General features: G+C 41.1%; 1 protein-coding gene across 2 annotated transcripts in view; it reads right to left on the bottom strand.

The window, feature by feature from the left end:
* Positions 1-15,933, bottom strand: part of LPL (lipoprotein lipase) — a 30,654-nt gene extending 14,721 nt beyond the window's left edge. For both annotated transcript variants that reach the window (XM_087437262.1, XM_087437261.1), the window contains exons 1-6: positions 15,626-15,933; positions 8,886-9,055; positions 4,675-4,854; positions 3,299-3,410; positions 2,291-2,524; positions 834-1,076 (exon numbers count right to left, since the gene is read on the bottom strand). In XM_087437262.1, coding sequence (XP_087293388.1) covers positions 834-1,076; positions 2,291-2,524; positions 3,299-3,410; positions 4,675-4,854; positions 8,886-9,055; positions 15,626-15,713 — 1,027 coding nt within the window. In that variant the 5' untranslated portion in view covers positions 15,714-15,933. The remainder of the gene's footprint in view (positions 1-833; positions 1,077-2,290; positions 2,525-3,298; positions 3,411-4,674; positions 4,855-8,885; positions 9,056-15,625) is intronic.
* Positions 15,934-16,555: the final 622 nt, after the last annotated feature.

Here is a 16,555-nt window from a genome sequence, read left to right as displayed (position 1 = left end):
TATTCTCCCCTTCCAGGAATAGCTGTATTTTAAAATACAGGCGGGCCGGCTCCGTGGCTTAGCGGTTAAGTGCGCGCGCTCTGATGCTGGCGGCCCGGGTTCGGATCCCGGGAGCGCCCTGAGGCACCGCTTCTCCGTCCAACGTGAGGCCGAGTCCCACGTACAGCAACTAGAAGGATGTGAACCTATGACATACAACTGTCTACTGGGGCTTTCGGGGGAAAAAACTGAATAAATAAAATCTTTAAAATACAGGTGGTTCTTGCCTTCACTTAAAGCAAACTTTAGGAGCTGGCAAACTTTTTCAGTAAAGGGCCAGATGGTAAATATTTTAGGCTTTGTGGGCCCTACAGTCTCTGTCCCAGCTACTCAACCCTGCTGTGGTGCCGGGAAAGCAGCCTTGGTCAACACAGAAACGAATGTGTGTGGCTGCTTTCCAATAAAACTTGATTTACAAAAGGAGGTAGTAGGCTGGATTTGGCCCCTGGGCCATAGTTTGCTGATCCCAGATGGTTGGTTGCAAATGAGCTCTGAGCATGGTGCTAATGGGCTGACCCATGCTAACGCTAATGTCACAATCACAGAGGAGGGTGGCAAGCAAGGCTGCTGCATAGGGTGCACTGGGCCTTATAGCAATGGGAATTAGGAGCTTCAATAAAATGGATCAGTGCAACTCTCTCTCTACCAACAGAAACACAAGTGAGGGCTCAGGATGTAGTAACACCATTTCATTATCCCTGTTGCAATGGCCAGAATCAGTACATGTGATGCAATGAGCATGATAAAAATAAGACCAAATTGATTTTCCCTATTTACAACAGTCTCTAGCCTACCTTTGTAGGGCATCTGAGAGCGAGTCTTCAGGTACATTTTGCTGCTTCTTTTGGCTCTGACCTTCTTGATCTCATAGCCCAAGTTGTTGCAACGGTTCTTTCTGCAACTCAGGCAGAGCCCCTTCTCAAAGGTTTCCTTTGAATTGCACCGGTAGGCCTTACTTGGATTTTCTTCATTCAACAGAGAGTCAATGAAGAGATGAATTGAGCGCTCGTGGGAGCACTTCACTAGTTGGTCCACGTCTGGGGAAAAAGACACAAAGGAAATTTCAACTCTGTGAAAGTTTACAGTGAGTGTTTCATTTTGCATGTCTAAACTAGTTTAGGTATGGTGTTAGAATAAAATGACCTCAGGATCTAGTCCTATGACTCCTTGATTGTAGGTCCTATTTAAGGAAGTATTCTTGGTAGCAGTTTCTCAACTACCTCCAAGAGTTGCAAATTTATAGGGAACTTTTGACTTTTCTGCTGTCTTATATTTTTGTGTATGTTTATGAAGTTATAATAAAAGACATCCAAGGTAAAAGTTGATTTCTCCCAGTTTATCACATCCTTCTCTTATATTAAAAGCATATAATACTTCTAGATGCTTCTAGAAATATCCTTTTGGAAACCACATCATAAAGGGCATATTGTTAAATGAATAGTATTTTATCATTAATATGATATATAATTGAGGGTTGTGTCCCTACTAATTATTTTTACATTAAATAAATCATGAGAATAATCAGCAATGTCATAAGAGCGTATCTATTACGATAAGCTTTTATAGCAATTGAAAATAGTAACATTATACTGTAAGTTCTATAATGTGTGCACAAAAGGCCTGAACGTCTTGACTACAGGAAGGTCCATGCTCCACAAAGTAGGCAAAGGTCCCTTAAAACAAATCATAAATTTAACACAAGCTAATATGATTATTAAAGTAAATATTAAGCTAATATTAAACTATATTTTCTTCATAAAAATTTGGAATATTTATTGTTACAGAATGGTGATTCATTTCTGATTTGTATATCTCTTAGAAAGGCTGACAAAAGAAATTTGGACTAATTACTATGTCCTTTATTTTCAGTAAAATTCAAAATAACTCTACTGGTTTGACAACTGTATTCAAAGTATAACAACATGTGGCCAGATAACATTTTATGCTGCTGTTATGTTACTAAAGGCAGTAGGGTTTTCTTGTCTAAATATCACCTTTATTTTCTTTTATTACTGCAAGTGCAGTACCCAATGCAGTATACAATATAATACATAAAAGATAAAATGTCTGTCTCTCTGACCACAGGAGTACTAAAGCACTTCAGTGATTGTGCTGAATAAGATAGATTTCTTTAGAAACATCTTGGCTAAATGTGTATATTAAAACTACATTCTTGCAGAGAATGTATAGGACACTAAGTCAATGACAGTTAACAAAATTTATGTTTCATTAACTTCTAAATCCTATTTACCTCCAAGGCCTCTCTCTGCAATCACACGAATAGCCTCCCCAATGTTACATCCTGGTTGGAAAGTGCCTCCATTGGGGTAAATATCAACATGCCCTACTGGTTTCTGGATTCCAATACTCCGGCCAGGTGATCCTCTGGTGAATGTGTGTAAGACGTCCACAAAATCCGCATCGTCGGGGGAAAGGCGACTTGGAGCTTCTGCATACTCGAAGTTAGGTCCAGCTGGATCTAGGCCTTAATGTGGGAAAAAAAAAAGCCTCACAGATTTTTAACTTCCAATTACCTTCAGTCTCCATCAGTATCACCTTAGCATCCACTGCTCATCATCTGACTATAGCTGGCAGCCACATAGAGTCTTACTAGCCCCTATGCTATAGTGATTGGAGGGGCTATAGTGATTGGATCTTTCAATCACTGAGGGCCATAAAAGTAGGCTCAGCTCTTTCTAAAGTGGAATCTGAGTTTCTTAAACTAGCCGTTGAATAGCAATTTTCGCTCAGGATGACTTGATTTCCTTCTGTAAATTATTTCTGAACCTGATGAGAAGGCCTTTAAACAGTGTTGGGTTCTTTCTTCCTCTCTGCACATGCCAAACCATCTATTACCACTAGCCCAGAAGACTATCTTCTTTTTTCCAAATGGCCTCTCATGTCGATCCTTTTGCATTTTTCCCAGTACTGATGTGAGAGATGACATACGTGCAATAAACTACCAGAGCACGGGGTAGAGGGAGGAGGGAAATGAGCTTCTCAGAGACACTCTTAGACTCTCTGTGCTTAACTCCACTCTGTTTCTCTTCTACTGCCAGTAGATGGTAAGCCCATGAGAGCAAGGGTCTGTATTCTATCTTACTCCAGAAAAAAAGCTCTCCCATGAGATAATCAAGTGGCCAGACATACCTAGAAAAACACCACACATGTGGGTATTAGGCAAACACTCTGATTCTCTTTTCAGAATGACAGGCATCTCAACTCTTTTGTGAGAAGAAAAATGATGCTGCTTTCTTACCGGTAATTCTGTTGACCTTCTTATTGGTCAGACTTCCTGCAATGCCAGCAGCATGGGCTCCAAGGCTGTATCCCAAGAGATGGACATTGTCCAGAGGATAGTTAAATTCCTCCTTTGGAAGAGAAAAAGAAAAAGAGGTTCTTACAGTTCTTTGCGAAAAATCAAAGCTAAAATAAAATAAATATAAATATTGTTTTCAAAATATAGGCAACACTGAAAATTAATTCTACTTATTTTAATTTTGTATTACGGATAAGAGAAACATATATTCTAGTGTTGAGATATTCTTTTTCCTTAACAACATATTTAAATTAGACAGTTTTTACATATATCTGAAATTGAAATGTATGGAAATATGAATTGCCATATATCTGAAAATATGTGTCTGCATTTATATGTATCTGTGTATGTATTTATTTATATACAGATATACGTATATGTGTCTATCTACATACACACACACACATAAAAATATATATTTAACTTTAACCCATTATTTCCTACTCTAAATACCCTGCATCACTTTATTCTTTAAGGTTTGCCAAGCAATGACTTAAAATTAGAAAATATTCTAGGGGGAAGGGACCACAGACACATATGGTCCAGTCTCCTCGTACAGCAGATGAGAAGCCTGAGGCCCAGGGAAGTGATCTGATTTGCCCAAGTTGACTCTCCTGGTTAGCAAAAGAGTCAACAAAAGAACTTTCATCTTTTAATGGTCAGTCCAATAAACACAGCTTATTTTTTATCTTCAAGTATCTGGTTTAAATAATTAGGCCCTGTCAGAGTATCAGCTTTCTTTCAATCTCAAGATACTTTTCAAAGGTAATTTTCAGAGGATGACCTCAGAGAGTCAAACTGGGTAAAACTGGCAGCTAAATCAGACTCCCGACCCTCAGCCACCTCATATCCTACAGACTTGCCCTGCCATTTTCTTTCTAGCTCTGGATCCTTAATCCACACTAAGGAATAAGTACTATTAATATTGTCATCAAAGAGATTAGTATTCTAATGGGTCAAAGCCAGGATGAAATTTCCATGTGCCAGCCAACTGGTAGGGAACCTGACGTCTTCCCTCTGCCCTGAAAGAACAACTTTTGTCTGTTCTGCTCACTTAGTTCTTGGTCTCAGCAGATCTATTCACTATGAAAATATCAAAGAACAGGGCAGGGCAGGACTGTGCTTTGGCTTTATGGCTTTACCACTCTTATCCTAATGCTGCTTTTGGCTTAAAAATAATGCCCATGGTCATTCTGAAGATTTGAATGCCCCAGAAAATATATATATTTAAGTGAAAAGGCACAAAGACCAGTCATTTGTCCAGCTCCAGCCAAGAGGCCTGTTTTGGACACCCAAGTCTTCTCCCCGAGTCTTACCGCCATCCAGTTGATAAACCTGGCCACATCCTTTCCCACCAGCTTGGTGTATCCCGCAGACACTGGATAATGCTGCTGGGCCCGTGACAGCCAATCCACCACAATGACGTTGGAGTCTGGTTCCCTCTTGTACAGAGCAGCCACAAGTTTTGGCACCCAACTCTCATACATTCCTGTTACCTGAAGAGGATGATACAAGCTTTCTTAAAATACCCACTACAACTTGTAATAGATATGTCAGCCCAAAACATCCACATTAAATGGAAAAAAACAAACCCACAAGGAAGCCCACTGGCTCAGACAGAAAAGTCAAACCACGCAAGAGTGTTCAGAGACCTGTGCGCACCCTTCCGAGGCCAACGTGCGTCTCTCAGAGAAGGGATGTATTGAGCTCAGGAACAGCAGACTGGGGTTTACCACGCTTTCAATTTTAAAAGCACATTTTATAAAGTCAGTAAAACTTCAATAATCTATAGTATTAAAAGAAAAGATAAATCTGAATAAGTTAAAATTTTGCAGCAGAATTACAGACTATTTTAAAAGAAATTTAGTTTAATTGCTTTCATTTAGGCTAATAAGTGTTTCCCAATAGAATTAATTTGGGGGATGTAATGCACTTCCTTTTCTTATGAAGAGTCATTTACATACAACATTTGATGTGCTAAGGAAAAAAACAGTTTTAAACATACAAATCTATCCAACCAGAAGGTAAATTTGTTTAGCAATCTCTTTCTAAATATGTAAGAAAATAATCGGCTTCAGCTCAGACTTTTTCACAATTCTCTCAAATTGTTAATTATCAGAGTGGAAATTAATGATGTTTAGTAGTCACATTTCTAAATTATTAGATTGATCCTGTTTGGAAATAAGCAGACTACCAACTGTAATTCTTTGCTTCTTGTCAATAAAGGCCCCAAAATTCAAAGTCAAAAGAACTATGGGGTCCTTAACTCTATTTACGAAGAATTTTAATTTATGCTTTCAGAGAGAAGACACTGGACACTTTTGCAAAGATGTACACTTTAAAACAAACACATTAGAAATTGCAGATTATAAAATTCTACACCATCCTGCCATGAGCTTGTACATAGCAACAACCTGATTTAAATCCTCAAATCTACCCACCGCTACTATGACAGCAGATCATATTGTAGCCACAGTAAATGTTGCTAAACTATATACTCAACAAAGAAGATTCTGAAATCCATGTTTAAGGCAGATTTTAAGGGGAGACCTGTAAAACCTATATTTTTCTTAGACTAATTCCAACATAAAAAATAGGAGCCTTGAATTCCCAAACCAAGGGACTTCATTTGGAACTTTGATTTCATCTGGTGGGTTCTTTCACATTTATGCTTCCATTTTATTTAGTCTGTTTTCTGGACTAAAACTATCAAAACACAAGCTCTTGCTTCACTCCTGACACCAACAAACTGCCAATTTTTCAGCACATTGCTGTGCTTTGTGTAGGAAAAAGCAAGCCTGGGCCTCAGGAGATCCTGGTCCCAGTCCCAGCTCTTCCACTGACAACTTCTATGAGCACAGGTAGGGTTTGAACCTTATAGGCCACCTACAAACAAAGGGGTCGAATTCAGATGATCTTGAAGTCACCCTCCACTTCACAAATTTCTTCTTGTTACCATTCTTGTTCCCAATCTACTTGCAGTGATAAAATGCGAGCTCTATAGCTATTTCAAGCGTGAAGAGAAAACAAAGAAGAAAAAGTACAAAAGTGATGTTAGCTCATTAGGAACTTATTTAAAACTTCTTTGAACATGTCTCAGTGAGGCTGCTTCAAGTCTGGGTGCAGCCTGGGTCTTTGTGGCAACCACCCGGAACGTACACCTAGCACAAAACCCTGAGGAATTGGTCCTGCCCCCTTTTCATCTCTTGGAGATTGGGGGCTGGCCATGCTTTGCAGCTCCCAGTCAGGAGAGGATGATGTCATTTCTTCAGAATGCCATGTTAATCACTCCTCCTTTTAACCAGGGGTGAGGACCTCCTATATCACGATGAGAACCCTGTGCTTCAAGCCCTGATCTGTGAAAACCAACCAGGTGGCCAAGCCCCAGGACAGCTGTGTCCCGGCTGCCTTCTGGGATGCACCCTACGCACACATGCTAGACATTCTTTTGGGTTTCTCATGACAAAGCTACAGAACCTCCTCACTTCCATTGGTCCTATGCCCTTGAGTCTCTGAGAAGCTTACCTCAGATAAAGCAGGAAAATCTTGTTTTGTCTAAGCTCCTATTATAAATTTTTCTGTACTATCAATGTTTCCAAGTTAGGCAATCTGTCAAAGGGCAAATAACCCAACTTACTCCTACAGCGACAGATACTTTCATTAACTGCCTAACAACTAATCTAATCCTTTCTTTTTTAATTCAACATAAAATACTGCTGTAAATAATCCCAAACGAAAGAGTGGAAAGTCCAAGTACCTACCTTCTTCAACTCTGAAAAGGTATTATTAACTAGGTTTTCCTTCTGAGGTTCCTTAAATTAGTACCAATTATAGAAATCTTTGATTCTCAGACACACAGCTGAACTGAAGCCTTCCTTGCCACCTGCACCAACCAGTGGCCTGACTGAACCAGACAAGGAATTCACTGAGATAGACTGCGCTCAGTTATCTAGTGTGGCTGGATTAGTTATAACTGACACACAGCATTAGTTATATGCTAATAAAATAACTCAGGTGAGTTGTTAGCTACAGACCCGCCAGCACTGTAAGGTGGAGCTCAGCCCCAGCAGCAGCCTGGCCTCTGAGCCTCGGCGCTCCAAGTGCCAGGGCACGTGGCGTGAGGAACACAAGCAGGCTCAGTGGGCATGAGGACCACTGATATCAATTGGCAGCATCTACTGATACTGGGTTAGTCGTGTCATCTTAGTACGAGAAGAAAAAATGTTTTTCAAAAATTCCGAAAATATAAAATTCTCTCAGGGATAAGATCGAGATGCCTGAGATATTCAATTTATTCCTGTCATATAAATGTTTATTAAGCTTAAACTTTTTTGAAAAGTATTAAAAGCCAAGTTCTATATACAACCAAAATATCTCTAAAGCCACCAAACATTACTTTTTCCTATTTAAACTTCTTAAAACATGAAAAGATTTATGTGAGGAATTTGAATATGTGATTTTATCATAAGATATGTAATTTACTATGTTAACTCTAGTAAATATGTGTTTTTTATTAAAATAAACATCCATGTGAATTTTGTTAGTAGTTACCTTCATTTCCATAAAAGTTATACCAATTGTCCTATTTGTCAATCACAAAGGCACTTAAGTTACGGAGGAAAAGAAATCGGGACTAGAAGTATACCAATCACTAGCTAATGCATCTCATTAGAATTGAGTATCTATTACCATATTCATAAGCTCTGACATAATGGAAAGATAACATCTATTTTATGTAACATCCTTTTTAATAAACAATGAAATTGTATTAGGGATTGAAAATATTAAAAAGAGTCAAGTAAGAAGTGCACTGTGTAAACAGGCCATTTGACATGGTTAGAAAGGACCACTTCACTCATACGCTTGAAAAGTCACTGTAACCACAGTTTTCACCTGGTCTAAGCATCTCGCATGACAGCTCCCTGGCTCGCCCTCTTTCATCCCTAGAAAAGCTCCTTAAAGTTTACAAATGGAGAATGCTGGAAGTGGAGGGATGTCTATCTAACCTCTTTGTTTTACAGATCAGTAAACTGAGGCCCAGAGGTGAGAAGTGGCTTGATCCACATCACAGAGCTGGAGGACAGCAAAGCCAGAACCAGAACCAGCAGCTCCTCCCTGCGCTCCAGCCCTTTCCTCACTCTTACAGGATGTCTTCCTTAGGAAAGGAACTTGGGCGATGTGCTGGATGCATCAGGATCATGCCAGGTTTCCACTGGTTCCCCAAAATGATAACCTACATTCTGCTCTGTAGGTAGTTGAGCAGAGCTTGTTTTGCCCTCACAGGAATGGCTGGCTCGAGGACACCAGCCAGGTACCCTGGTGAAATGAAGGTCGGCGCTGTCTGGGGGAAGTACTCATGAACCTGTGACTTTAGATCCCACAATCCCCATCCCGAGCCAGAACTGCTTTACTGAAGTTTAAAGCAAAGCCATCGGAGAGACCTATCATTGGGGTCCCAACAACTAGGGAAAGTGGTCAGAATGCCTGGTCCACCCCAATCTGCTCCTTCCTAAAGGGCCTCTCTTACCGTCCAGCCATGGATCACCACAAAGGTTTTGCTGCTGTGGTTGAAGTGGCAGTTAGCCACAGATTCTGTCTCTCCGGGAATGAGGTGGCAAGTGTCCTCAGCTGTGTCTTCAGGGGTCCTTAGAGCAAATTTACTTTCAATGTCTGTAAAACCTCTTCCTTCTATAATTCCTGAAAGGGAAAAATTGGATAGGAGGTTAATTGGAGGATTGTTTATTTGCTGGAATAGTATGTTTTAGGTTCACAAGCAACCATCATCAATGCTATTTCAGTTTCTAAAGTTTTTTTAAAAAATGAATGTGGATTGCAAGAGAATGACTGATCCTCCAGTGGTGATCAAAGTTGACAGAGATGACTAAAACAACTGTGAGTTAAGCAATATTAACCTCTCCAGTGCCTTCCATCCTCTCCTTCAGCTCTCCTTCAGTCAGCGTGTGTGTGTGTGTGTGTGTGTGTTTGGTGCGTACACAATTTCAAGTAAATGAACTGCTATTTGGAAATTCCCTGGTTAATTTAATCTTAACTCAAGACATGAATTTAAGTGAGTTGGCCAAGGTTAAGCTGCTAATAGTGGGAGAGAGAGTAGGGACCAGAGCCGACGTTTCTTGGTTCCAGTTCAAAGCTCATTCTCAAGAACATTGGCTCATGGCTCTTACATTGTATAGATCCACTTATTTCATACATCATTTCACCCTCTTTAAGTCTCTGATTAAGAAATGTTTTCCCACAATATGATACAATAAGGCTTGTTTGAGAGAAAGTTGTTTGTTTTTCACTAGCATAATTTTTTAAAACGTTAGCAATGAGAAAAGTTGGAAGCGCGAGGAAACTTTTGTATGAAATGACTCTCACCCTCGTGGCAAGAAAGATCAGTTCAAAATGTTTAAAAAAATCATTTAGTGGGTTGTTCAGAAATACCCGTGCTATGGTGTGGTTAACTCTTTCCTCAAATATTTCTTTTCCCACTTATGTTTTTACAGTCTTCCACTCAAAGTCAAAGCTTAAAAAACTACAGCAAAGCTGGTTTTGGAAAGAATACACTTTGGTTCTTCATAGCCAATCACAAAGTGAGTAAGGAAAGAAAGAGAACTTTGGCCCATTTTTTGACTCTCTGGACAATAAATCTAAATGTTGCTAAATCTTCCCAGGGTATTTGCAGGCAGTACATATAACATCATAGTGAACACTTGAAGTAAATTCTTTTGCAAATAAAATCACTGTTTTACAAAGCAAACACAGTCAAAGGGAAGTTATATTAGGGGAAATTATTTAATTTCTTGTCAAGTAAAAAAAGCCAAAAAATCTATCTATTCCCCTTAGAAAGGTAATAACTTATAGATTTTAGATTTCACTATTTAAAACTTTCAGAAGAGAAATAACTGAGGTTGCTTAAAAATACTTCTAATTTCTTAATCTAAAATAATTAAAGAGAGTAATTTCTTACTCTCTTTTCACAACTCAAAAGTTGAAAATATGTAATTTCAAATAACATTGCAAAAGTCAGGCCAAAAATAAAAATAAGAATGATACAGTACTGTGAAAGTACAGGAGAACAAGGCTTATATAATTATCTGAGACCTGACCAACAATTTTCTTTTTAATTATTTTCCAAAATTCCTTAAACAGTATTGTGGTTACTTGTTAAGTGATTCATTATACGCAACAAGTTGATCACACACACAAATCTCCAGCACTTAAACATTCTAAGATAATTTATCCAAATAAGACACTATGGTTAACTACTGATATTTAAAGTTTTTTTCATTTCCGTAAAGTAAAATTGCACTTGAAATCCATTTGTCCATCAAGAATACTGTTCTGCCTCTCATCTTATTTGAAGATGTAGGGCTTCCTTTTCTTTCGTAAGCAGAAAGTACTCTGGTGGCCTTATTATTTATCTGATAGTAGAAAAAAATACTGTAGATTTTTAATCTGATTCTGCTTTCAATGCCCAAGAAGTTCTGTTATTATTAGAAAGTGCTTTAGAAAATTTAAAACTAAATTAGTTTCACCCTCTCTCATGTCTCTCCACATCAAAGAACTCATGCCTCCTCTCTAACAATCTTATTTTAACACGTTCAATTAGCAATCTTTTTAAAGCAGAAATAATCTGAACAGCCTGGCACACAGATCTTGCCTACTACCTCTCTGCCAAATCGGTATTTAAGACTATTGCCTTGCACAACTCCAAAGGATGCCACTCACTTTTAGTCTATTTTTCCCTAGAATTATGCAACACTGTGGCCCTGGCGTTGCTGATGGCTTTGAAATGACTAAGAATATTCTTTGAAATTATTAAGACTGGTTTGTATATTTACACACACACACAAAGTTTATTCAATCCATAGATCCTGTATCAGATTATCTGTATAGCTCATTGAGAGCTCCAATTCCCCACAACCAACATTTTCTGTTGGGTACATGGCTTGTAAAGAAAAAATAACAGGAAATTCACACATTCTCAAGCAAATTTGTATTTGGAGACTTTTATTTCATTTTTAAAGAAAATTATTTTTCATTTTAAGTTACAGAAAGCATAATGAAGCCTTTGACAGGATAAGAGTACCACTCTATATGCTATGATGTTTTCAATTCTATGTCAGTTCTATATCTGAAATCATACATGTTATTGGTGCATAGTCTTTCCTTCTCTTTGGCGTTCTGATGGGAATTTTCACACTTCTGGTGTTTGCAACCCCTCAAGGATGTCTCAGCATCCTAAAGATGAATGTGCTTCCCGAACCTCTATCAGCCCTCACACGAGTGACTTAGCCATGTAGAGACGGGGAGATAGATGGACCTGACTGTGGGTCAGTCAGTACCTTTATGTGTCCCAGTATACACTGAGATTGCTCCTGGCTTGAGGATGAACTCATTTGACTCCATTGTTAGTGACTCTGCACTTACCCTTTTAAGGGGATATGGATCTTTTACCCACTGCCCTTAGAAATTAAAGCCACCTTATAATAATGAAAAAAAAAGTGCCTAAGATGTATTCCTTCTAAAGGATTTTTACCTTGAATTTGGCTTATCAAGAACCACCACGCCAACCTGGCCCCATTGGACATATCCTTATTAAACACTAAGACAAGATTTTGGGGCACCAGGCAAGTTACACGTTAATGGATTTCTCGACTATGTAATCTTTATTCCTAAATAAATAGCTAAAAATCTAAGTGTGTGAAGACAAGGAACTTATCTTAATGTGAGTAATAACTCACAGAGATGAAATTAGCCTGAGAAATCAAAGCACTTTAAAGGTAAATTTATGGAGAGTACATAATTGTAGCTAGAAAAGGAGAAGCATTGAGCATCCCAGGAAATATACTCTAAAGGCAGTTCACAGTCATCAGATGAATACGATTAACATTTATATGAAGACATGAGGTACAAGAGCTCAATTATAATGCAATTCTCTTTGAAGTTTCTACTTCCTTCCTCTCTCCCTCCCTCCGTCCCTCTCTTTCTCTCTCGCTTCCTCTCTTTCCCTCTCTCTCTCACACGCACACAAACACACTCCTAAGAGACTTCATCAGTAATTTATCTCCTCTCTGAGACTGATGGCCATAGTTATTGGCTCAGGCAGCTTTTGCAGAATGACAAAAAACAAGTTGAATATTTTGCTATATGACTGAATTGATTGGTCCTTTCACATATTTCAATTTAGACAATGCTCTTGACTTACCTAACAGTTTCATTTTTATAGAAAAAAATGTTTCTAAACATAGAGGCAGTATACTATTGTGGGAGATCAAAAATTGGCCACCCTGAAATATGTCTCTTTACCTTGACTATTTTCTCTGATGGACATTAGACCTCCCCCACTAACTACCTAAAGGAATTTAACTCTGGGTATGGACAGACTGGCAGGGTCCTCGCTAAGCCCATTCTTTTCAAAGTTCTGTTTACCAAATACTTACATTTGTAAAGGTATCTCCCTCTGTGTACTGGGAAGAGGGGGAGATGGCCTTATCTGTAGAAACTGTTATCAGTATGGAAGGGGAGGACTTAAATCTACATACTCTTGATTACTGTGATTTCTGTCTCTCGGACACATTCTCTACGGGTGGCCCTATAAAGAACTGTCTGACAAACATTTACGTTTCCCTCTCCATGTAAATTGTCTTCTTCCCCTCTGAAATTCCAAACCATTACCTCCCCCAACATCCTCCTTTGTCTTTAGCTGAAGATAACATTTAACATGAGAATCTCTGCCATTTTGTTGAGAAACTCAGTTTCCCTGGTTTCTCCCATGTATCCACATTATTAAACTTGGTATTATTTTCTCCTGCTAACCTGTCTTTTAATTATTTGGCCAGCCATAAGAACCTTAAGGGAAAGGGTTGAGGGGGATTCTCTGTCTTCCCCGACACTATATAGCCCAATTTCTCCTCCCAGAATAAAGCGAAAAAGGAGGGCTGAGCTAAAAATACACTGCCTGAAAGAAAGTGACAATTTTCCATTGTAACTGTTCCCCAGTGCTTGACTCCCACCTTTCAATACAGCTATTAATCAATCATTCTCTTGCTGAGCTCTGCTCCATTCACAAATGGTATCTGCTATTTTGCTGTCATCACTCATTATATATAACTCAGATGTTAGCCTGGAAATTCACTGCGGCCAGTCAAATGGAACTGCAGCTACTGGGCACTGACTCATGCTCCTCTTCTAGCTCTTCAAGTTTCCTAATGAGGCCATGCAGAGACTGTGGTGGCTCCAAGAACAAAGAGCCTGAGGGCAGTGCCTTATATCCTTATGTTCTTCTTAGAAAGAAATGGAGAATGAATAAGTCAGAGCCCAGAGGAGGAGCTGCTTACCATTCCCTCACAATTGTGCCTTTCTGCTCTGAAATTCTTACATTCCTAGATGAATGCATTTGGAGGAGAAAAGGGGCAGAAAGTCGCAGTGATGAGAGAGGCATGCTATAAGGGGGGAGTAGGGGTGAAGTGCGAGTGGGAGGGAAAGATGAGAGGGATTAATTTCAAGTCTACTTAAAAATGTTTCCTCCTTGAATACATTTACAACAAGGAAAAGCTTAAAATCCAATTTAATTCATTAATTAATCCAATTTAATTCGTTAATCACTTAAGGGTCCATTTAAATCAAAGAGTAAGAATTGGAGGGGCCTAAGAGAACTTTCAGTTTGGTCCAAACTCCTCATTTAGATTTGAGGCAGCTAAACCAGAGAGGTGACACTGATGAGCCCAGGCATTGAAGGTCGTGACTCTCTAAGAGAGCCTAGCAAAAACTTAAACCGTGGATGACACATATTTGTGTGTGTTTTATGGTAAAGGTAACATTGTCCTGTGGTGTACTTTCTGAAATAAGAATTCGTAGCCTGTTTCTACCCTCTTCTTGGACAGTGTTACACACTATTGAGGGGACCATGCCACTACGTAAGACGTTTCAGACTCTCTAATTGAACCTCCAGTATTCTCAAACTGATCTAAGAGAAAAGATATTTGTCTTTTTACCCAGTTCAGCTTTGATGGAATCAATATTTTTTTTAACCTAACAAAACTGTTCTTTCACAAGTCAGTACTGAAATAAAAGAAACTCTCAGCTGCAACGTCTTGGGCAAACTCGACCATAACTAGAATCACTGAGAACTTGGCCCCTGAAAGCACATCCAAGCGACTGCGCCCTAAGTGCAATTCCACCTTATGACTTGCTTCAGTTGCCTTTTTAGTTGCTGTTGTGTGTTAGCTGAGCGAATGTTCACGTTACGCAGGATGCCTCTATTGTGGACAGGTCTGAGCCTGGACGCTCGTCTTCCTTGCAATAAAGAAATTCACTCTGGCCTCGAAGGTCTGAACCCTGGCGAGCCGGTGGGGCCCGGCAGTCACTGGGGTTCAGTCCGCGGCCTCCCCACGGCGCCCACAAGGCCCACGTGCTCGCGACCGCACGTGGGGCTGGGCGGCCGGAAGGCGTGGTTCAGCTCAGAGGGCAGTGAGGGCGGCCAAGTGCAAACCTGGCAGTCCTCAAGTCAGCGACAGAAGACTGCTGGTCGCTGTGCCACGTTTTCAGAAGGGTCAATCCTTCGCTAGGTTTTCTGGGCGCGAAGAAAAGCCGAGCGTGCAAGAGTGGAAGCTTGGAGAGCTTCCCCGGCGCCCGAGCGCGTGCAGGATCCTGCGTCCCCAGGACTCTGCACCACGCGTCCCTCGTTCCCCACCCCGACTTCGACGCGGAGAGCGAGTGTGTCCTGTGCTTCTAAGACGCGGATGATGCCTTCCCCCCGCCCCGGGCCGGCTTCTCCAGGAGAAGGAGCTCTCTCTGCCAGAGTTCCCACAGGCGGAGGCTGAGCCGCGGCCAAGTCAGGGTCACCTTGGCCCGCGTGCCTTTCATTCCAGCCTTTCCCCCCTGCTTTCTCCGAGTGGGGAGGTTACTGCGGGTCACCGCCAACTGAGCCCTCCCTCTCTCCTCCCTCGTCCCGCCCTTCCCAGCTGAGCCCCGGCGCCCGGGAACTCGGCCTCAGCTAGAGTGGAGGGCAGAGCGTGGGAACCGCGGGAGAGAAAAAGCGGGAACTGGGAACCGCCCCAGAGAGATCGGAGGGAGAATTCTCTCCCTGCCGCTCCGGAAACCCACCCCAGTGACCTTTCTGGGGGCCGGCGCTCGGGCTAAGAGACTCTTCGATGAGCATCCGCAACCCCTACCGACGTCGTCCTTCCCATCCTCACAACCTGTGGAGGTTGCCACTGAGCAGAGTCTGCAGATGGAGAGGAGTCTGCGCGCAAAACTTACTGTCGGCGGCGGCCACCCCTCCGCGGGAGGCGATCAGACTCTGGAGCCACACGCCCAGAGCCACCAGGAGCAGTGCTTTGCTCTCCATCTCGGGGCACGTCCTGCTGTAGGAGCTACACAACACCGTCGGGAGCGTGGACAGACTGACTGATGAACCGGCTGAGCCCGAGGCAGGAGCGGGCTGGAGCCGCGCTCCGGCGTGGGGCAAGTCGCTCTTCAAAGGGGAGGGCAGAGCTGCTAGAAGTGGCAGGTTTCCTCAGAGGAGGAGGAGGAGGAATTGAGTCTGACACTGTTTCCACAGCACAGCTGCTTATGTGACTGGAAATATGCAAATAAACCTCATCACCTATTGGCTATAAAATCATAAGTTGAGGGGAGGGCCCTAAATTCACTTCCAAATATTTGAGCAAACTGTAATTCCGATTAATCCTGCCAGAGAGAAGAGGGGGAAAGGGCACAAGGGAAAATTTGCTTTCTCTGTGAACTTCCTATTTGCTTTTCTTAAGGGGTCTGGCTCTCTGAATCCCCCTGTACAAGCACCAAACACAGGTTTATATGGAATTCTGTTAAATACTCTGCAATCACCAGTTTTCTGAGGAGGGCAAGTTAAGCTGTTAAACTACATTTGGTCAATACTTAAACCCATTCCTATGTGATAGATCCTGTTTGTAACTTGCAGTGTTATTTTTCCCCCACATTCTCCTAGACAATGTCACTTTCAGGGCCACAGGCAGACACTGTTGTTCAGATTGTGCTCGCACAATCTGGTGTTTAACACTGGCCCGTGGATTAGCGGATTCGGTGGAGAAAAGCCTTCTTGCTCTAATTCCTAATTTTTGCCTTGTGCAAATTATACCCAATCCTAAAACACATCAAGGAATGTAGGGATAACATTTTATCCTCAGAGGCAGAATATTGAGGTCAAATAAT

Source organism: Ceratotherium simum, chromosome 12 (assembly GCF_057802395.1).
Source record: "Ceratotherium simum simum isolate JZ-2026a chromosome 12, ASM5780239v1, whole genome shotgun sequence".
In the NCBI taxonomy this organism is placed as follows: domain Eukaryota; kingdom Metazoa; phylum Chordata; class Mammalia; order Perissodactyla; family Rhinocerotidae; genus Ceratotherium; species Ceratotherium simum.
This window is presented reverse-complemented; position numbering and strand designations above follow the sequence as displayed.